At 48.0% G+C, this 22671-nt stretch overlaps 1 protein-coding gene across 2 annotated transcripts; it reads right to left on the bottom strand.

Moving 5' to 3' along the window:
* Nucleotides 1–274: 274 nt before the first annotated feature.
* Nucleotides 275–22309, bottom strand: CFAP263 (cilia and flagella associated protein 263). 2 transcript variants are annotated; one of them, XM_066243232.1, is made up of 9 exons: nucleotides 22181–22309; nucleotides 20183–20306; nucleotides 18540–18701; nucleotides 16042–16197; nucleotides 14429–14509; nucleotides 11231–11386; nucleotides 5111–5218; nucleotides 1370–1525; nucleotides 275–410 (listed from the first exon to the last, which is right to left on the bottom strand). In XM_066243232.1, exons 1-9 carry the CDS (start codon nucleotides 22276–22278, stop codon nucleotides 282–284), a joined length of 1170 nt encoding a protein of 389 aa, XP_066099329.1. In that variant the 5' UTR covers nucleotides 22279–22309; the 3' UTR covers nucleotides 275–281. The 2 variants fall into 2 exon arrangements, with proteins under 2 accessions (XP_066099329.1, XP_066099330.1); XM_066243233.1 differs by lacking the exon at nucleotides 22181–22309 and having other exon boundaries at nucleotides 18540–18707; nucleotides 20183–20267.
* Between the last annotated feature and the right edge of the window lie 362 nt (nucleotides 22310–22671).

Here is a 22671-nt window from a genome sequence, read left to right as displayed (position 1 = left end):
TTGATCATTGCACATCTGGGCTGCACGGACAGGCCCGTGGCTCTCCCTCTCCCGTCCCACCCCCACGTGTGGGAAGGTCACTTTCATTTGTGCTTGTGAACTAAACGTGGGCTACCAAGTCAAACCGTCAGTGTGCCCTGTGGTTCTTTCGGAGTTAAGGGCTCCAGGGGCCAGGCTGTGAAAACACCCGCCACAGGGAGATGTGGCCTGGGAGGTGACCACCTGGATAGAGAGTCCGGGAATAGTAAGAGGACCCCATGATGAGAAAGGAGCTGAGTATTTTAATGGGTCGCTTTCCGGTCTGCAGCTGCGACCTCCTTTTGTCTATTTCCCAGGAGGGCAAATTGCAGCAACTGCTCATGGGCTGTTTTCATTTTATTCCATTCCTTGCGGTAGCTTTTTAAGGACATCTGCAAATGGAAAGAGGGGGAGAGAGGGGAGATGGTCATTTGGGGAAAACCGCTTGGGACTCTTCAGCACGCGACCCGCCCCAGCCCTGCAGTGGCGCCTTGCATGCTGCGTCGCGTGGCTGCGGGGGCGTCCGGAAGATCCTTCCGAAGAACTTGTTTCTGTCCAGTGAGGTGAGGAGCTGCGGCTCCCACTGTGATTCCCTGCTACTTCTCAGCCTTCCATCTGCTGGGCCCCAGTTTGGATCCCAATCCCCGCGTCCTACTGCGCGCCACGGAGCCAAGATCTAGAGGTGCAAACGCAGTGCTCCTCCAGTGAGGTCTGGGGGTAGGGGGTGCTCGGCGTGTGCCCCGGCCTGGGGCCGTCTGTGCTTCCTTTTTTTCTGACGCCAGCACAGTTTTGCACATTTCCCGTTTCTCTTCACGGCTCACAAGGGCTACGGTGCTTCTGCACACACGGAGTCACAGGAAACGGCTGCCAGGTGAGTCAAAAATGAAAAGCCCCATGGCAACCATGTAAGCACGTGGACACGGGGTCTGAGTCTATTCAAACTTCATTACTATCTCATTAAAAAAAAAAAAAAAAAAACTGGCTTCATGTATAAAGTAGCAATCATTAAATTATCAATGGGGGGGGGCAGGGATTTAGAAGCTTCCAGAATTCATTATGAAAACAAAACACTCTATTACTACGGAGCCTCTTCCTGATAGCCTGAAAATACCCTGTCCTTAACGCTGAAAAAGAAGCTTTAAAATTCCTAGTGATATTTTTTAGAAATTGTTTTAATACACGATTCCTTTTTTTTCTAATCTTAAAAAAAAAGTCAATCTTCATTTCGGTGTAAGAGTTGAAGCAACTGCAGACAGTACGCGTCCAAACATCTGTCTCCTCAGCTCGATAAACAAAATCCCAAACGAAAATGCAAAGGGTGTGGAAGGTCGGGGGCTTCTCTGTGACCCACCTCTGCGATCTCCACCTTCCTCTCCCACGTCTTGATGGTCTTCTCCAGGTCCCCGCTCCGGGCCTTCTCCCGGACGTACACCATCACGGGCGGCGCCCGGAACTCGGCCAGCTGCCTCCGCAGCCTCTTGTTCACCCCCTCGGCCTTGGCCCGGTCCTGCGCCGGGAAGGAGCAGTTAGACCCGGGCATCCCCAGCGCTTCTGGCCCCCGGAGACCAGCCAGTACTCCTTTCCTTAGTTTCAGAGTGCTTCTGAAAATGATGTGCAAGTTTTCAAAGGAGTAAGGGGAACCACAAAATTCTGACATTTTGCAGCCTGAAATGTTTTCATCCAGCTCAGAAACACTAAACACAGCCTAAGAGTCTCTTTCCCTCCCTTCCTCCCTCCTTTCCTTCCTCCCTCCCTCCCTCCCTTCCTTCCTCCCTTCCTTCTTTTATTAAGAAATATATATATATATAACCCACAATCCTACTTTTAGTTATCTGTTCATGAGAAAAGAAAACAAAACCTACATTTACACAAAAACTTATATGCAAACGTCCACAGCAGCGTTAATAATTACCAGAAAGTGGAAACAATCCAAATGTCTATCAACTGATGAATGGATAAAATGTGATCTACCTACTCAAGGAAATATTATTCAGGCATAAAGAGAAATGAAGTACTGATACATGCTACAATATGAATATTGAACATGTTTATTAAAATCAAATAAGCGAGTCACAAAAGACCACATATAGTATGATTCCTTTTACATGAAATGACAGGATAAGGCAGAGTCACTGAGACAGACAATGGATTAATGGTCTCCTAGGGCTGGAGGGTTGGGGTGAGGTGAGCGGGGAATGGAGAAGGGTTTCTAATGGGCACAGGGTCTATTTCTGGGGTGACAAAAATGTTCTCAAATTACTGTTCTGACAGTCATGCAACTCTGCAGATGTACTATAAACCAGTGGTCCCCAACCCCCAGGCCGCGGACTGGGACTGGTCCATGGGCCATTTGGTACTGGTCCACAGAGAAAGATTAAATAACTTACACTATTTCCATTTTATTTATATTTAAGTCTGAACGATGTTTTATTTTTTTATTCTTATCATTTTTTTGTATTTTTCTGAAGTTGGAAACAGGGAGGCAGTCAGACAGACTCCCGCATGTGCCTGACTGGGATCCACCCAGCATGCCCACCAGGGGGCGATGCTCTGCCCATCTGGGGCATTGCTCTGTTGTAACCAGAGCCATTCTAGCGCCTGAGGCAGAGGCCATAGAGCCATCCTCAGTGCCCCGGCCAACTTTGCTCCAGTGGAGCCTTGCTGTGGGAGGGGAAGAGAGAGACAGAAAGGAAGGAGAGGGGGAGGGGTGAAGAAGCAGATGGGCACTTCTCCTGTGTGCCCTGGCCGGGAATTGAACCCGGGACTCCTGCACACCAGGCCGACGCTCTACCACTGAGCCAACCGGCCAGGGCCCGATGTTTTATTTTTAAAAAATGACCAGATTCCCTCTGTTACATCCATCTAAGACTCACTCTTGACGCTTGTCTTGGTCACGTGATACGTTTATCCGTTCCACCCTAAAGGCCGGTCCGTGAAAATATTTTCTGACATTAAACCAGTCCGTGGCCCAGAAAAGGTTGGAGACCACTGCTATAAACCACTAAAATGTACATTGTGAATGGGTGAATGATATAGTATGTGAATTGTGTCCCAATAGAGCTGTTGAAAAAGTTTATGAGAAAAATAAAATATACTAAGCAGTGAATGTCAGGCTTTTAAAAAAATGAATTTCGTGTTCCACTTGTGGTTTTTGTTTTTTGTTTTTGTGACAGAGACAGAGAGAGGGACAGATAGGGACAGACAGGAATGGAGAGAGATGAGAAGCATCAATTCTTTGTTGTAGCTCCTTACTTGTTCATTGATTGCTTTCTCATATGTGTCTTGAAAGGGGGGGGGTACAGCAAAGCAAGTGACCCCTTGCTTGAGCCAGCAATCTTGGGTTCAAGCCAGCGACCATGGGGTCATGTCTATGATCCCATACTCAAGCCAGTGATCCCGTGCTAAGCTGGATGAGCCCATGTTCAAGCCGGGATCTTGGGGTTTCTAACCTAGGTCCTCTGAATCCCAGTCCAGCGCTCTATCCACTGTGCAACATCCTGGTCAGGCTCATGTTTCACTTGTAATCTGATAAATGTCAACCCCAATAAATAAGCACCACAGACATTCTGCGTGGAAAGAGCACACAGACTTTTGCTCTATCTTTGTTACCTGCTGCTCTGAACCCAGCGCGGCTCTTGGGAAGAGCATGTTGGTTCTCCATCAAGGATATGATATGGCAGCCGTGGCAAAACTGAGTCAGATGTCATAACTCCGTGGGGTTTTGGCCACTGTAGACAGGTTTGAGGCCACACACATTGCCGGGGACACTTCAGGCCCATTCTAGACAATGACACTAATAATTTTACTCATGGCTTTAGAGGTTTACGAAGCCTTGCTATACATTCCTATCTGATCACTACAAGGATTGTGACGGCTATTTTATAGATGTGGAAACTGAGGCTTGTCTGATTCAAAGGCTAGAAAGTGGCAACACCAACCCTGATGCCAAGCCTTCTGACTACACGTCCAGTGCTCTTCATCCCCAACTTTCTGCAAAACTTCCTCTTTGAGTCACATCCTATGTACATTTAACTTGCAGAAATTCAACACCAGGTGCTCAGCGAAACAATGAGAGCGCTAAATCACAATGCAGGTGATGATACACATCTTTTCACACCAAGTAACCATGGGGCCCAGGCAGAGGGCAAGGTCTACCATCCAACCATCCACCGTTCCACATAAGAGTTGCATGTCTGAAGAGCTCTCTCCTTGACATAGAACACTGTGTTTTGGTATGTGTACTTTTTCTCTTGTCAGTTTATTATGACATGCGTTATACATTTTTTGCAAGTTTGTATATATGACACTTTAAATATTTTACTTCATGGGACATTTAAGGGATTCTCACAGGTTATTCTTTTTTTTTTTTTTTTTTTTACACAGAGACAGAGAGAGAGAGTCAGAGAGAGGAATAGATAGGGACAGACAGGAACGGAGAGAGATGAGAAGCATCAATCATCAGTTTTTTATTGCGACACCTTAGTTGTTCATTGATTGCTTTCTCATATGTGCCTTGACCATGGGGCTACAGAGGAAGGGGTAAAGAGAGAGAGAGAGAGAGAGAGAAGCATCAATCATCAGTTTTTTATTGCGACACCTTAGTTGTTCATTGATTGCTTTCTCATATGTGCCTTGACCATGGGGCTACAGAGGAAGGGGTAAAGAGAGAGAGAGAGACATCAACTCATTGTTCCACTTAGTTGTGCACCCATTGATTGCTTCTCATATATGCCCTGACCAGAGCTCAAACTAGCGACCTCAGAGTCAAACCAGTGCCCTTGGGATTGAGCTGACGGCCTCGGCGCTCCAGGGGGACGCTCTATCTGTTGCACCACTGATCGGGGCCTCGAGGAGTATTTGGACTTGACATGATTGCTACCTTATGAGCTGACTCTACACCTAACCCAGCGTGAAATGCAACACTACTAGGTCAGTCTCCAGGCACCCCTCTCTTCACTGATAGCCAGAGATATATTGATTTTTATGGTCGAGGCTTTAACAGACAAACATCAAGGTGGCTTGGATCTTAAAGGGCACCGACTCAAGGCCTTGCAGACAAGCACCGCAAGCAGCCCATTTAACCCTCTCTTACCTCCTCTACCTGTAGGGTTTCTCTTTCAATTTTCTCAAGTAACTCGTTTCTCAGCAAGATCTCCTTCTCCAGACTGATGGCCATTTCCATTGCTCGCTGTAGCCTGGTCTGAAACAGAACAACGCAGCAAGCCATGAGCGAAGACCGTTGCTGCGAGCTACGCAGAGAATAGACGGCTCGTCGATAAGCAGGAGAAAAGCAGGGCTGTGCAGGGACTTGGGCCTGCTCTCCCCACAGCCGCGTGGATTTTCAGAGTCCTGGTGTCCAGGTGGCAGGGGAGGAGGCAACCCTCGGAGGCTGGTCCTCACCTGCAGATGGCCAGACACCAGGACCGGATCCCGCCCCACCACTTACTGAGAGACGCTTCGGGCTAGTTCCTGAACCTCTCTAAATGCGGTCCCGTCACTTCATAGGGCTGTGGAGAGGTTCAAGCGAGATAACCCTGATAAGGTGCTGAGCACAGTGCCTGACGCGTGGAGAATGCAGGGGAGGGAACTGACTCTTCAGCAGGTGAAACAATCTGCCCCAGGTCATAGAGAAGAAAGACTTGAACCTGGACAGCATAACCCACTCCCACTGTCTGCAGTGTGTATCTGGGCTTGGCCAACTGGGGTTGGAGAAATCCTGCAGAAGCTGCCCCCCCCAAGCCTCCTGAGGCAGCATGTGCATTCCCCCCACCCCCGGGCCCAAGCTCCTTAGGTTTCCCCCCTTTGAACCACCATTCCCTGGTGGCAGAGGTATCCTGGAGGAGTCGAGATACACTCTGCTTGGATGAGAAGTGGGCCCGTGACTTCAAGGGGATCGCTCAACACACCCTGGGAGTCCACACCCCCTGCACCAGGCGCTGGTCATGGAGACAGGGTAGGCCCTCCCACCAAGAGTCTAGACAGAGGGGCAAGAAGAGATGTAAAACCCCGCAGTGTCAAGCACTAAGCACGCGGGAACAGCAGTCACGAAGGTTGCTCTGGGGGGAGGGGCGCTGGAACAAGCGGAAAGGTTGAGTCCAGTATGTCCAGGTAAGACGGAAGCGGGTCCAAGCTGAGGAGAGAGTCTGGCTGAGGAGGATCTGACAGGCGCTGGGAGGGAGGCGGGTGCCGGAGCAGGGCAACGCCCCAGGGTTGTGGGGAGAGGGAGGCCAGGCGGGCTTCCGTGTAAACCAACAGCTCAGGGGAGAAGAAAGGAGATCAGAGGGAAGACATTCTCCCGCAACTTATAGAGCTAGGGCAGGATAGCAGGGAACGGCAAGGAGTCGCTGGCTCTGGTGGGCAGGGCCTTCGAGAAGACGTAATGGGAGCTATTTGTGATTCTGAGCAGGGTGTCCGTGTGGCATCTCGGCACAGTGTGACTGGATTCTCTGCCCGGGGTGGGGGGTCCCCTGAGGCTGCAGTCAAGGTACTGGCCAGGGCAGTAGGTCTCGTTTGGGGTTGGGGTCCTCTTCCAAGCTCACAAGGTGTTGGTAGAATGCATTTCCTTGAAATTGCAAGTCTTAGGCCCCTGTTTTCTTTTTGGCTGTCAGCAGGGGTAACCCTCCGTTCCTCAAGCCCACCCTCAGATCCCTGCCACATGGCCCCCTCTGTCTCCAAGGCAGCAATGGGGAACTTATCACCCAGCAAATCTCCTTCATGCTTTCAATCTGTGACTTCCTCGGCCAGGGAAAACCCTCTGCTTCCCTGTGATTAGTTCGGGCCCGCCCAGATAACGCCCTACTGTAAGAGCAACTGTACTGTGTAATAGAACCTAATGATAAAACAGAGCCTAATAACAGAACCCATTCTATTCACTGTCCCGGGGACTGGGCGGGGTGCACACATCTGGGAGGCAGGGAGTCTTGGGGAACTTCTTAGAATTCTCCTTACCACAAGCCACCACTTGTTTACAGTCAGTTAAGAGTGACGTAGGAGGGCGAAGTGGGTAAAAGGGGTCAAATATAGGGCGATGAAAAATGCTAGACTTCAGAGTATACAGATGTCGAATTATAATGTACACCTGGAACTGATATCATGATATTAACTAATGTTATTCCAATACATTTAATGTAAAAAAACCCAGTTGCCCTGGCCAGATAGCTCCGCGGGTTGGAGCATCAGCCCGAAGCACAGAGGCTGCCGGTTTGATCCCCGGTCAGGGCACATTCAGGGCACATACAGGAATAGATCGATGTTCCTGTCTCTCTGTCTCTCTGTCTCTCTGTCTCTCTCTCACCTCCTCTCTGGCTAAAATCAATAAATAAATTTTAAAAACAATCAGTTAATTAATAGCTACTAAACACTCTCAAATAACTAAACATATAAATTTTAAAGAGTGACACATCGCAGCCATGGTCAAACGATTATAACATCCCAGCCTCAGCCACTCAGGACTAGCAGGCATCAAGCAGGAGAGAAAGGCAGCCCCTTGGTGGAGGCTCACTCAGGGAGCTCACAGAAAAAGGGACCGTGTCTGTCTTCTGCACGGTTTGTACCCTCAGCCCGTAACCCTGTATCTGGCGTGCCATAGGTCCTCAGTGCATTTGGTAATGGAGGAAAGTTATTCTGCATGTTTTTCGCGAGATCTCACACTTGGGAGTTTGATACTTATGTGACATAGTCCCCCTCCCCCCTCCCCCCCGCCACTCTCCCATCCCCTAAACATATACCTAACTCACTAGCAGTTCATTCGACAAAAGTAGCTGAGCACCTGCTTTGGCCAGGCACTCTCCTTGGTGCTGGGGACACAGGACAGACCCGCTCAAGTCCTGAGGCACAAAGCCCACCTCCAAAGGTGAAGCGTTTTGTCTGGGGTCCCCAGTGGCACCCCCAGTTCAAACCCAGGCTTGACTGCACAATGCACAGCTGTTCTGTCTCCCTCTCCCGGGGGGCCTGAGAACCGAGACACAGAGGAAGTGGGCCTGCTTCTCCCTCAGCCCCCACTGTGTCCACCTCAGGACTCCCGTGAGCATCTCCGTCACCTCCTTACTACAGTGTGTCCATAAAGTCATAGTGCACTTTTGACCGGTCACAGGAAAGCAACAAAAGACAATAGAAATGTGAAATCTGCACCAAATAAAAGGAAAACCTTCCCAGTTTCTGTAGGATGATGTGGCAGCATGTGCACATGCGCAGATGATGATGTAACACATGTATACAGTGGAGCAGCCCACGGCCATGCCAGTCAAGATGTGGACGGTACAGAGGAAAGTTGAGTGTGTTCTGTGGCTGGCTAAATTCGAATCCGTGATCAAAGTGTAACGTGAATATCAGTGCGTTTATAATGAAGCGCCACCACATAGGAATAACATTACTCGGTGGGATAAGCAGTTGAAGGAAACCGGCAGTTTGGTGGAGAAACCCCGTTCTGGTAGGCCATCAGTCAGTGACGAGTCTGTAGAGGCTATACGGGATAGCTACCTAAGGAGCCCTAAAAAATCTGTGCGTGAGCCCACATCGAACTGCACTGAATAGGTATGAAACTGGGAGAGTTTTCCTTTTATTTGGTGCAGATTTCACATTTCTATCGTCTTTTGTTGCTTTCCTGTGACCGGTCAAAAGTGCACCGTGACTTTACGGACACACTATTATTTGCGACCGGCCTAAAGCCCCTGGGATCGGGACTGAAATGGCTCCTGGTTTGCCCAGCACAGTCCACGTCCCTGCCACTCAGGGATCTCAAACAACCTGCACTGTGTGTTTAGACCCATCCTGAGGAGCTCAGGCCCTGTGACCTGATGGCTTCATTTTATAAACCAGTAGCTCCACGCCAAACCCCTGGCTTTTCCGCACAAGATCAGACAGGCCCTGTGTCAGTCAATTGATTTTTCAGGATAAGATCCAGGTCCAGAGTGATGTAACCTCGTGCTGCCCGGCTCTCCAGCGCACGAGGGCCTGGGAGTCACGAGGATGGCTTCCTCTGGATGTAACAGCACCAGATAAGCCAACTGCTGACGAGATGGCTCCAACTGACGATCTGCTGGACATTTACGACACGTGAATTTCAGGATGCCAGCACAATTCTTATACCCAGGGAAGACAACTGGGCGAGGGGGGACATGCGCTGTACTGGGACTTGTGGTTTTTCATTTGTAAAAGGAAAATACGGGATGAACATTAGCCTACTCTAAATACATTCAAATTCATGTTTGAAAATGACACTGTGTTGCCTGACCTGTGGTGGCACAGTGGATAAAGCGTCGACCTGGAAATGCTGAGGTCGCTGGTTCGAAGCCCTGGGCTTGCCTGGTCAAGGCACATATGGGAGTTGATGCTTCCAGCTCCTCCCCCCTGTCTTTCTCTCCTCTGACTCTCTCTCCTCTCTAAAATGAATAAATAATAAAAAAAAAATTCAAAAAAAAAAAAAAAAAAGAAAATGACACTGTGTGGGCCAAATTAAGCGCATCTGTAAGCCACTGACACGCATAGCCACTGCTGCCACCTGCGTCCCTTGCTCTGTAGAAGTCCTGACAGAGAGTAAAGAGCTTAAGTAAGCTTTGCAGGCCAAGGGGATATTATGTAGTTACTTACATGAACAAGAGAAAAATCACCTTTCCACAGATGTTTTATCAATAAAATTTCAAATAGAATAATAAAGTATAATTTTGGACTACAGGTCTACTAAGGAGAAAAATAGAATTTCTGTGGAAGAAACCATTTCTGCTTAATTGAGTTTCCTTTTTTTCCTTTTTAATTTTTTTGTTTTTCTTAAGTGAGAAGCAGGGAGGCAGAGAGAGATTCCTGCATGAACCCTGACCAGGATCCACCTGGCAAGCCCCCTACTGGGTGATGCTCTGCCCATCTGGGGCTGTTGCTCTGTTGCTTGGCAACTGAGCTGTTTTAGCACCTGAGGCAAGACCATGGAGCCATCCTCAGCCCCTGGGGCCAACTTGCTCCAACCAAGTCATGGCTGCATGAGAGGAAGAGAGAGATAAGAAGAAATAAAGGAGAGAGGAAAGAATGGAGAAGTAGATGGTTGCTTTTCCTGTGTGCTCTGACTGAAAATCGAACCCAGGATGTCTATACACCAGGCCAACGTTCTACCACTGAGCCAACCAGCTAGAGCCTAATCGGGTTTCAAAGGAAGTATTCTTTGTCAAATAGTTTGCAAACATTCTGTATAAAGGCATTCTTTTTTTTCTTTTTTTTTTGACAGAGACAGAGAGAGAGTCAGAGAGAGGGACATATAAGGACAGACAGACAGGAAGGGAGAGAGATGAGAAGCATCAATTCTTTGTTGTGGCACCTTAGTTGTTCGTTGATTGCTTGTTTATTGATTGCTTTTTCATATGTGCCTTGATGGGGGCGGGGGGGGCACTATAGCAGAGTGAGTGACCCTTTGCTCAAGTCAGCGACCTTGGGCTCAAGCCAAAGACCCTGCAGTCAAGCTGGTGAGCCCACACTCAAGCCAGATGGGCCCACGTTCAAGCCGGCGACCTCGAGGTTTCGAACCTGGGTCTTCTGTGTACCAGTCTGATGCTCTACCCACTGCGCTACCGCCTGATCAGGCATATAAGGCATCCTTAGCTCACCAGCCAGTGGGCAGGATACACTGGCCCACAGTTAGTGGAATACTGCATGAGCCAGTTGCTAACAGTGTGACTGAACAGCCGGTCTGCTGGAGAGAGGCCCCGTTCGTGCCTATGGTCCTGCTTAATTATTAGGAGTGCTTCTTATCTCCAAAAAGAGTTCTGTGCAGATGAATTATTTAGTAGTTTTCTGATTTGTAGCTAAGATGGGTTTTTTTGTAGGGTTTCATGCAGGGAAGTGCTTATTGTATGCCTAAATAAAACAGGGCTCTGAATGTAGTTGGTCTCAAAACTCACTGTGCATAAAAATCATCTGGGGTGTTAAGAAAACAAAACACTGGGACCTCACGCTCCTTGTTCAACTGGTCAGGGTGAGACTGGGGTGTCCCTATATCTTTTTAAAAAGAAAAAGCTCCCTAGGTGGTTCTAATGCACAGCCAGGGTCGTGGGAACCTTCAAAGTATTATAGGAGACGTGGCTTTTCCCCAGGGGGACTCGGGGAACAGTGGGCCAGTGAAGGACACCTCAGCCCTGTGGGAAACCACAGTGGTGCATGGATGCCTCGCCATGGTTGGAAAGGTGGAGACGGGAAGACCAGGGGACCTGAGCATCGGGCTGGACCTTACTTTGAACGTGTTCAGGGCCTGCAGGGTGGTTCCAGATGCCATCTTTAGCTGGATCAGATCTTTATTCCTTGCTTCAATCGTCGCTAGAAACTGGGCATTCTTGATTTCCAGCTGCTGAAAATCAACATCGTGGAGGGCCTCGCCCACCTCTTCCTTCTACAGCTCAGAAATAAGAAAGAAACGATTATGAGGTTGCTACTTCTCACACCCTGCAACTCCGGGGCAGACTGTGGAAGTCAGGCATCATTCAGTCATTCAACAAACACAGATTGCATATCTGCTTGGTGCCAGGCACGACGCTAGGCCCTGGGAGCAGAGATTTGGATAAATGGGAGGAGCACATACTCTGATGAGGGTTACAGACAGGTCACAGTGTGCCATGGTGGGATATGCAGGGGCATAGGGCACTCGGAAGCCCCTAGGCCAGGTCAGGGGAGAATGGAAGGCTGGGTCAGGGAAGGCTGTGAAGGAAGAGTAGGAAGGCAGCCATTTAAAAGTGGTTTTTAACCTGAAAAAGCCAAGACAAGCAGTGTACTGGGTTCCCTCCCTGACCCGCCCCACCTCAGCTGCCCACCAGGTCTGTGCCATCTTCCCTCTTGTGGTAGGCACTGGCCAAACTCAGGATTGTCCTCCGCCTCTGTGACGCCATGCGTGCACCGGGCCGCCTCCTAGGAGGCGCCTTCTTCTCACAACAGTTTCCTTGGGCCCCAGTGGGACCCATCCTGCAGCTCAAATGCTCCCCGCCTGTCTTTGACAGCGGAGGGCACGCCTTCCTGCACTGAGCCTCAGGAGGCTGTGGCTCCCTGGTCCTCACTGCTGCCACCTCTGCACAGCAGTTACCCATCCCTGCCTTTTCTCACCGCCCGCTCCCCTCTAGTCTGAGTCCACACGCGCAGAGCCACAGCCATCTCTGTGCAGTGCTGGCTTTTCAGGTAAAGGCCACCCGTTGACTCCCCATCTCCATTTAGACACCCTCTTCAGCATACCTGGGCTCACCTGCTGCCCAGAGGACCAGGAACTCACTGGAGACAGCGCTGCTGGGGCCCTGTTCTCTCCTACACTGAGCCCGAATCTCCTTCGCTGACACCCCCCCCCCACTAGCTCCGCCCCCAGGGCTCTCTCAGGGGGTGTGTCCTCTCCTCCGGGCAGTGCCCAGATACTTGGAGACATCAGCCATGGCCCCATGCACCCTCTCACTGCAACCCACCCCCGTGCTTTCTGCTCCCCTTTCTCTCCAATCCCTCCCCGGCATGAGCTCTAGTTGCCAGGACGCAGTGCTCCAGGTGGGGCTGCCCCGAGCAGACTGGAGCAAGGCCGCCCCTTTCTCGGCGGGGCCCTGGGGTGCTCTGAGTGCAGTCCAGGCCCCAGCCCCGTCTCCAGCAGAGCTGACTAGACCAGGGACACCAGGGCTAAGCCAGCGGGTAACTCGTGCAGGTATGTTGGGGATCAAAGCCGGGGATCTTACATTTGTCCTTAGTCACTTTTTGTTTTAAAAACTTTATTTTTTTTTTAATTTTATTTTATTTATTCATTTTTAGAGAGGAAGAGAGAAGATAGAGAGACAGAGAGAGAGAGAGAAGGGGGGGGGAGCTGGAAGCATCAACTCCCATATGTGCCTTGACCAGGCAAGCCCAGGGCTTTGAACTGGCGACCTCAGCATTTCCAGGTTGATGCTTTATCCACTGCACCACCACAGGTCAAGCCAGTCACTTTTTGTTTTTAAAGCTGTCCCGGCTTGTTGAGGCTTCTGAGATCCCAATCAAGCAATGGTTCCTGGCCGTGCTAATTCTCCCGCCCAGTGCCGTGTCATTGTCAGTGGCCGCCTCTGATGTGCATGCCATCAGTGCCTGCATTCAAGCTAGTAATAACAATATTGAGCTAGGAGAGGATGGCGGCATGTAAACACATTCTGGACACCCTCTGCCAAGTCTGCCTTACTGCCAGGCAGCTTTTAGGGTCCGCTGTTCAAAGACTCACCGTAGAACATTACACTCGTGCCACCCCAGCCCCATCCCCCAAAACGATCAACGAGTACGACATGAGGGTCTTTAAAATTCAAGGCAACCTGGGCCCTGGCCGGTTGGCTCAGTGGTGGAGCGTCGGCCTGGCATGCAGGAGTTCTGGGTTCGAATTCCCAGCCAGGGTACACAGGAGAAGCGCCGATCTGCTTCTCCACCCCTCCCCCTCTCCTTCCTCTCTGTCTCTCTCTTCCCCTCCTGCAGCCAAGGCTCCATTGGAGCAAAAAGTTGGTCTGGGCGCTGAGGATGACTCCATGGCCTCTGCCTCAGGCACTAGAATGGCTCTGGTCGCAACAGAGCGATGCCCCAGATGGGCAGAGCATTGCCCCCTGGTGGGCATGCTGGGTGGATCCTGGTCGGGCTCATGCAGGAATCTGTCTGCCTCCCCGTTTCCAACTTCAGAAAAATACAAAAAAAAAAAAAAAATTCAAGGCAACCTGCCTGACCTGTGGTGGTGGCACAGTGGATGGAGCACCAGCCTGGAGCACTGAGGTTGCCTGGTTCAAAACCCAGGGCTTGCCCAGTCGAGGCAGGAATGAGAAGCACCTACTGCGAGTTGATGCTTCCCGCTCCTCCCCCCTCTTTCTCTCTCTCCTCTCTCTAAAACCAATCAATAAGATCTTTTTTAAAAGGTCAAGGCAACACCGTCTGCAGATTTAGCAGCACAGGAACTGTACGTGCTCCTGCAGCTGCTGTCACAAGTTAGCCCCAACCCAGTGGCTGAGGAACAGCCCAGATCTATTGTCTTAGCGCTCAGGAGGTCAGAGCCCGAGAGGGTTCTTCGGGCTAACGTCAGGACACGGTGTCGGCAGGGGCTGCGTCTCCCTGGAGGCTCTGGAGGAGCCTGTTTCCTCATCATTTCCAGCTTCTAGAGGTCGCCTGCCCTCCGTTCATGGCTCCATCCTCTGTTCGCTGCGATCTCTGCTCCCGTTAGCTTGCTATCGCACGGTCTCTCTCGGCCCCTGCCCCCTCCTGAGGACTCCCGTGATTACGTTGAACCTGTTCAGATAATCCGAGGTGATCTCTCCATCTCGAGATCCTTGGCTTAATCACGTCTGCAAAATCCTTTCTCCATGCGAGGTGACATATTCCGATTCTGGGAATCGGGACAGAGACATCTATGGGTGGACCTTGCTCTACTTAACTACAGTAACCTTTAAAGAACGAAAAAGCCGCATACCTGCCGCAATTGTAAAAGCAACTTCTTCCTCTGGACTTTGAGAGAGACATTTTTCAAACGTAATTTATCCCTTATATGATCCTAGAAAATAAAAGCAGGTTTTAATGCATTTCTCTCCTTCTTCCCTGTTGGTTTGAAATGTTGGTGAGTCTGCGGCGACAAACCGAACCTTGAGCCCTAACAATCCGTCACTTATTTTAAGGTCTCTGTACATCTACCCAAGCTGCTGTTACTGTCGCATTCCATTCACGACCAAGAAGCAGAGGACGCTGGCGTGTGCCATGCAAATCCTCTATTGCTTTAAAATTCAAGATCTTTTGGGTAGAGGGGCCTTTCTTGACAAAATGACCTTATGATTCTTTGGTCTTTTGTTCTCTTGGTAGTTTGCAGAATTTTTAGCACTTATATTAGAATTAGTAAACCTACCTAGCTCCTGGATCCACAGCTTGATATACTATAAAATCTTTAGATGTGAAGGAGCATTTAATGCCTCATTTTTACAATAAAGAAACTCAAAGAGCTTCAGATGTACCTGTTCCACTCCACACAGTTACCTGACTAGAGAGCCTCACACCCTTCTCAGAAAACCATATCAGATGTAGCCTGACCAGGCGGTGGCACAGTGGATAGAGCATTGGTCTGGGAAGCGGAAGACCCAGGTTCGAAACCCCAAGGTTGCTGGCTTGAGTGTGGGCTCACCAGCTTGAGCATGGGGGTCACTGGTTTGAGTTTAGGATCAGAGATATGACCCCATAGTTGCTGGCTTGAAGCCCAAGGTTGCTGGCCTGTGCTCAAGGTTGCTGGCGTGAGCAAGAGGTCACTTGCTCTGTTGTAGCCCCCGATCAAGGCACATATGAGAAAGCAATTAATGAACTAAAGTGCCGCAATAAAAAATGAATGCTTCTTGCCTGACCAGGCGGTGGTTCAGTGGATAGAGCGTTGGACTGGGTTGTGGAAGGACCCAGGTGCGAGACCCCGAGGTCGCCAGCTTGAGCGCGGGCTCATCTGGCTTGAGCAAAAAAAAAAAAGCTTACCAGCTTGGACCCAGGGTCTCTGGCTCCAGCAAGGGGTTACTCAGTCTGCTGAAGGCCCGCGGTCAAGGCACATATGAGAAAGCAATCAATGAACAAGTAAGGAGTCGCAACACGCAACGAAAAACTAATGATTGATGCTTCTCATCTCTCCGTTCCTGTCTGTCTATCCCTCTCTCTGATTCTCTCTGTCTCTGTAAAAAAAAAAAAAAAAAAAGAATGGGTGCTTCTCACCTCCCTCCCTTCCTCTCTGTCTGTCCCTATCTGTCCCTCTCTCTGACTCTCTCTCTGTCTCTGTTTAAAAAAAAAAAAGAAAAGAAAACATATCAGATCTTAAAATAAATGGTAACAATAAAAAAAAGAAGAAACTATTGATCTGAGATACTGTTGATATTCATCCTGCCGGACTGATCTTAGCCTTGATACACTTGCAATTTAAGACACACCCCTTTGGGAGAGGTAAAGACAATCTGCGTATGTGAAGGAATACTGATGGACGGAATGGAGCGCGGCAGCCCCCGCGGAGTCCTTCTCTGTCATCAGGCTCCGAGTCGCTCAGGCTCTAACCCTCTGCCCACTCACCCTCTGCTGGTTCATGTCCTCGATGTACTTCATCACTTTCTGAGTGGCCAAAATGCTCCCTTTCTTCTTGGATATGGTTTTTAGAATATCTCTTTCAAACTCGTACACTGCTTTCTGAATTTCCGCCCCTCGGATTTCAGCTTCCTCAATGATAGCCTGGGGGAGTCCGCACACAGAGAGAACAAAGTATCCAAAAGTTCTCGAGACTAGATCCCGCAAAGCAAACCTCTGCTCTCATGCCTGCCTGGGTCCCAATACGAAATGTTTCTTCTTAGTCTTAGAAAGACAGCCTTAAGATACAAATTTAACTACATAAGTGTCATTATTTTAAAAGCTGCCTCAGAAAAGTTTATAGTGTCCATAAAAGGGGAGCAGATATACAAAAACAGAGTCTTGGGTATCTTTGTAAATATGTATTTTCATGTCTGAAATATTATTTATCCATTAAAAGTTATAACGTTAATATAATGTGACATAATATAAAAATATCTGGAATGATATACACTAAAACATTAACCACAGTCACATCAGGAGAGATGAATTAGTAGGAGACAAAGAAGCACTCATACTATATACTTTTGTCATTTGAAAAAAGATGGTGTAAATGAATATATGTATTAACACGGAAAGACATTGTTAAATGAAAACATGGTTGATCAGATCCTATATTTTTTATAAAGAAATTCATATACACATATAACTATGTTTTCAAATGTGCTTCTTTTAGCTTACCTGTATGTTTAGACTTTGCTACAACAAACACAGATAGTCTTTAAGTAAGAAAACACTGAAACACACATATGATTCTAAAGAATAAAACGAGAAGTTATCTGTAGCTGCAGAGGAAGTCATCGTGGTGCAGGCATTTTCACTGGGTACCAAGAAGCAAAGAGTCTTCCTTCACTGGCTCCTTCCTCCGGCCCCGGCCTCTCCCCTCCCCTCCGTCCTTGCATGCTAGCATATCAATCCACCTTAAAAGCCATTTTTAACATGTCGACCTCCTGCTCAGTTATCTTCATTGGGGTCTTGCTCTCCAAGACATCAAGAAAACCTCTGCCTGGCTTTCTAGGTCTCACAGCCCTACTCAACACGACTTCCTAACACAGCCCTCCAAAACACCCTCTTCTCTCATCACACCAGCCCCTCAATGTCAAGGACCTGCCATGTTCATTCCCCGCCTCCACTTCCTCGCTCGTGACATTTACCTTACTGAGGAAGCCCTTCTTTTCCTACTCCTCAAACTAATGCTGTCATTCTTCAAGGCCATGCCAAGTCCGAGGTCCAGCCCTGCCTCCTCAACAAAGTCTTCTCTGACCACGCTAGCCCACACCATGATGTCTACAGCACACAGTCTAGCATGTGAGGACAACTCCACCACATCCTGAGCTCCTTTAACATACTAGAATTCAACATGCCCATTTGAAAAGAGAGAGAAGGACGTGGGGGGGGGGGGGTTGGAGGGAAGTTGGGGCACAAGGGAGGGAGAGAGGGAAGGAGGGGGTAGGTTTGTGCACTACAGATGGTTCCACGGATGGAGACATGAACCCGCTGATCTGTCCCGTGAGAGACAATGGGTGTGATTCTGTGTGTGCCCACATTTAGAAATAGAACAGAAATATCTATTTTTCACACAATATGGCCAACAACTTCATCCCCTGGGCAATCTCATTAACAGTGATGTTTCTTCCCTGGAGGAAAACTGACCGTGTTGGCCTCCAACAAGGCACGGACCGTAGTTGTGTGTGTGGCACATGGGAGGGTCACCAAGATATTTCTCAACAAACTCACTGACTTAAACCTCAAACTCCTTGTATTATTAAGAAATCATGCCTGACCTGTGGTGGTGCAGTGGTTAAAGCGTCAACCTGGAAACGCTGAGGTTGCCGGTTCAAAACCCTGTGCTTGCCTGGTCAAGGCACATATGGGAGTTGATGCTTCCTGCTCCTCCCCCCTTCTCTTTCTCTCTCTCTCTCCCCCCCCCTCTATAATGAATAAATAAAATCTTTAAAAAAAATTTAAAAAGAAATCATTATACATTTTAAGGATATTTATGATTATTATGGTGTTTTGTTTTTAAAGAATCTGTATCTTAGAGGCATATACTGAAATATTTACAGATAAATACTTTATCTGAGATTTACTTCATAACAGCCCCCTGGACAACGAGGAGGGGGAAGCTGGTAGAGATATGGAGGAAAATAAGAATGGCTACGTGTTCATGACTGTTGCCTGTGGGTGTAAGCACACAGGGGTTCACCGTGCCGGCCTCTCCACATTTGTATATTTTTAAAACTTTCCATTTAAAAGAAGTTTAAAATTTCTTGTCTCCTCAAGCAGTTGGTAAGTTCCTTAAAGGCAGACCCCGCAATTTGTCTTAGTCTATCTAACCTTGTATTTCCTCCGAGGTACCAGCAATCACGTGAACGTCCCATAGGAGCGTCTCTCGCGGCAGGGCGGAGGCGGGGAGCCCAGGCAGGACGGCCCGTGGGAAGGGTTACCTCGTGATACTGCAGGTCCCGTTCGGCGTTGGCCCGCAGGTGCCGTATCTCATCTTTTGTGTCTTCCAGCTCCCTCTGTACAAGCTCGTATTTCTGGTCAATGCTGAGGGTCGTCAAGTTGTCCCGACCGGAGCGGGATTTGGATCTATACCTCCCTCGCATCTACACCTCAAGAGAAACGAAGCCACTGTCAAGTAGGAATTGATGATAAAGCAGCCCAAGGTGGGCATCAAGATGACCTCTTAGGTCTGCTAGAAACTACCTGAATGACAGCCAGAGAGGACAAACTCAACGTGAAAGTATTCTGGATATTAGGTCTACGTTGACACCTATTTCATTAGTCAACCTAGGGCCCTGAGCCCTAGGTTGATATATATAGATTTATATATCTATATATCTATATCTATATCTATAGATCTATATATCCATTACATCTATTATAGCTATAGATCTATAGATCTATAGATATATAGACATATCAAAGGCCCATGCTTGACTGTGAATGAAAAACAAATAAGGGAAGGTGTCCCGAGAATGACGAGACTGTGAACCTGCTGTAGACGAGCATTCAAGTCAGTGACGGGGAAAGCCCCGACTCGGTGCCTCCTGAACTGAGCAGAGAGGAGAAATTGTACCCTGGGGGTGGGTTGGAGTGTGGGTTGGGGAGGGACAGTGTTTGGCAGAAACAAAGAGAAAAAAAGTTTAGATTTCCTATGCATTTGAGCCATAGGTCACAAGCAGGTAGCTTAGGAAATATGTGGACCTCAAGATGAGATTGGCCCTCAGATTACAGGCTTACACATAGTTTTAAGTTTAAAAAAATTAATCACCCACATTTGAAAATCAGGAAATTCTACCAAAATAATTCAGATTTCCAGCTTTTCTTTTTTTTAATCTTTTTTTAAATTTAATTTTATTTATTTTTAGAGAGGAGAGAGAGACAGAGAGGGAGAAGGGGGGAGGAGCTGGAAGCATCAACTCCCATATGTGCCTTGACCAGGCAAGCCCAGGGTTTCGAACCGGCGGCCTCAGCATTTCCAGGTCGACGCTTTATCCACTGCGCCACCACAGGTCAGGCTCCAGCTTTTCTTGAAAAATCAACTACTCTGGCAACATTAGGCCACCTGGCTGACCCTTTTGGATAAGGAAGGAACTTCCCAGTGTCCACACCAGGCTCACTTCACTTTTTTTAAAAAAGATTTTATTTATTGATTTTAGGGGACGGGGAAAAGGAGTGGGAAGCATCAACTCAGTTGTTTCTCACATGTGCCTTGACAGGGCAAGCCTAGGTTTCGAACCGGTGACCTCAAAGCTCCAGGTTGATGCTTTATCCACTGCGCCACCACAGGCCAGGCCCGTTTCACCTCTTTATGTGGCTGGCTGGGAGGACTTGGCAAACATTTTGAGGGAATTATTTCAAACAAAATAAGATACTATGGAAGATTCTACCTACTATTAATTGAACTTGATTCCCTTCACACTTGAAAGAGAAACTTTGAAGGAGAACGAAGAATCAAAATAAGAACAGGGACAAAGTCATAGGACACTTGGCCAAAGAGGGACACCAAAGGCAGATACACAAATGCCACATACATGTAAAGGGACAGACAGAATAAAACAATTCTTAAATCTCCACTGTGTACCTGCGCAAAATCTATTCCTGATTTAATTTCAGATAGTCTCAGAGGTCGCTGATCCCTGGATTCCAGTTTATTGTAATATTTCTCAAACATTTCTGTCTCCGTTTTGAGAGCAGAGTTTCCATAGCTGCAAGCCAGAGCATACTTGAATTAGTTCTATTAATAGGAGTTTAAACACCAAATAGTAGTGTTTAGCACTTACTAGCTATGTATGATCTTCTGCAAGATATTTAACCTCTTGGTGCCTCAGTTTCCTCATCTGTAAAACGGGAATAATAACAGCACCTATCTTTTAGGATTGCAATAAGGAATGCAAAGCCTTCGTGACAGTGCTTGGCACATAGTGAGTGCTATTTAAGTATTACACACACACACACACACACACACACACACACACACGCTGGGCCAATGCTTTACCACTGAGCCAACCAGCCAGGGCCTGATATATTGATACTTTTTAGTACATCTAATGAGCCACAGAATCCAAACCACGGGTATTACATTGAAAATTGTGACTGAGATGATGATGCAAGTTTCATCTTTACGTATCTTCTAACCCATTGGGAAATTCCTTCTGAATTACTACATTCTTGAAGTTACACACATCCATCACATCCATAATCTTTGGTTTACGTTTCTCAGGTTTTTTAATTTCCTGCAACCAATAAACTAAGTATCCACTGGAAGTTTAGTATACATGGTAGAAAAGCTTTGAACAGATGGTTTTAATAAAACTTGAGGTGACAAATTAGTTTATCCTGTCTGTATATGCCAAGATTTTGACTCTTTAACTTAACTTTATCTATACATATGTAACATATGTACATGTAATACATGTATGTATATGTTTATATAAGAGAGAGAACAGCTTTGATATTTTCATATGTTATTAATTCCTTTTTAGCTGAATTTTAAAAATTATTTATTGATTTTAGAGATAGAGAGTAAGGGAAAGAGAGAGAGAGAGAGACATCGATTTGTTGTTCTACTCATTCATGTACCAGAGATTGAACCCACAACCTTGGCACATTGGAACAACACTTCAACCAACTGACCTACCAGGCCAGGGCTATCTAGCTGAATGTTAAGATTAGTGGAAAGGGCTCAATGGAAAGCCCAAAAATCAAAGCATCTTTCTTTTTCAGCATATGTCTCGTTCCCACTGTCAGTTGTGGCATTGCAAATAAGTCTGAATCTCAGTCTTACCACTGACTAGCTGTGTGACCTTAGGAAAGTGACTTAATCTCTGTGTCTTTGTTTCCTTACCCATTTCCTAGAGTTACCATGCCATTATATGAGATTACATATGCAAAATACTTGGCACACAATAAGCACTCAAAAATCAGTAGCTGTTAGTAATCATGCCTCAGTTCTGACCTATAGATGCGTAGCAGGGCATCTATTCAGCCAGAGCCAGGGTGAGACCAATAAGTTGTACAATTACCTCAACTACATCATGGGATCTTGCTTTCCAATTGACCTTCTATAGTAGATATGAAACAGACTGCTAAAAATACAGAATACTGGGTCAGTCATTCTTTGCTGTCCATCTCCATGCTTGTCCATTGGTTCAGGAGTAAGTTGCCTCATACTAAAACTATCTCAGCTGCCATCTTGATTTTATCATAGATTCTTAGCAGTGGAAAGAAGCGTAAAGGGCACCTGGTCCAACCTGCCTGCTGCTTCAGAGCAGAGGAACGGCTAAGCACGCAGTCTGGCACCAGACAGACCCACCAGGCTGGAACTGTGGCTTCAGTCCCCCTCTGGGCTTCCCATCACCGTCCTCACACCTCCACCCTGACTGGCTCCATCCATGGCTCGGTAGCGAGCTCAATGGCTGTGGGTACACAGGGATAAAGGGCAAAGGCAAGTGCTTCCCCAACTTTGTGGGAGTCTCAGTTTCCTCAGGGCTCAATGAGGACTTGATCGTCTCCGTGCTGGACCAAGGTCCGAGCTCACACGGTGAGTAGGAGCCGCCCGCAGAAGCCAGCCGGAGGGTACCTGAGTTCTTCTACCAGCCCGCACAGCTGGATAACAGGTAGCTGCTCCTCCGAGACCTGCAACTCGCTGCTAGACGTCTCGGTGTCATCCTCACTCATTCTAACGAAGCTGTCCTTGCCAATGCCGAGTGGTCAGAGCGTCGGGTGCTAGCAGCCACGCGTCACTTGTGCTGCGACCAAGCAGTGTGTTACCTAGCGACCGGACGCTTTGGTGGAGGGGCGGGGCCTCCCGAGACCCCGCCCAGCGCCCCTCGCCCTTGGCCGCACTGACCAGAGCGAGGAGGCCTTTGTCTTTGACCAGAAACCTTTAAGCGCGTTCGCTTTTACTTCTAAAACAATACTTCTTTAAAAAAAATTTTTTATTTAGTTATTTTAGAGAGAAGAGGAGAAAAAGAGAGAGAGAAGGGGGGAGGAGAGGAGCAGGAAGCATCAACTCCCATATGTGCCTTGACCAAGCAAGCCCAGGGTTTTGAACCAGCGACCTCAGCCTTC

Source organism: Saccopteryx bilineata, chromosome 9 (assembly GCF_036850765.1).
Source record: "Saccopteryx bilineata isolate mSacBil1 chromosome 9, mSacBil1_pri_phased_curated, whole genome shotgun sequence".
NCBI classification, from domain to species: Eukaryota; Metazoa; Chordata; class Mammalia; order Chiroptera; family Emballonuridae; genus Saccopteryx; species Saccopteryx bilineata.
Note: the sequence above shows the minus strand (reverse complement) of the source record. Positions and strands in the feature narration are given on the sequence as shown.

Excerpts from the sequence above, each read along its gene's own strand:
- CFAP263 (XM_066243232.1), bottom strand. The coding sequence starts at position 22,278 with ATGAGTGAGGATGACACCGAGACGTCTAGCAGCGAGTTGCAGGTCTCG. Across the intron at positions 1,526-5,110 it reads AAACCCTACAGGTAGAGGAG|GACCGGGCCAAGGCCGAGGG; the intron begins GTAAGAGAGGGT and ends TTCCCGGCGCAG. Across the intron at positions 411-1,369 it reads GGAAGGTGGAGATCGCAGAG|ATGTCCTTAAAAAGCTACCG; the intron begins GTGGGTCACAGA and ends TTCCATTTGCAG.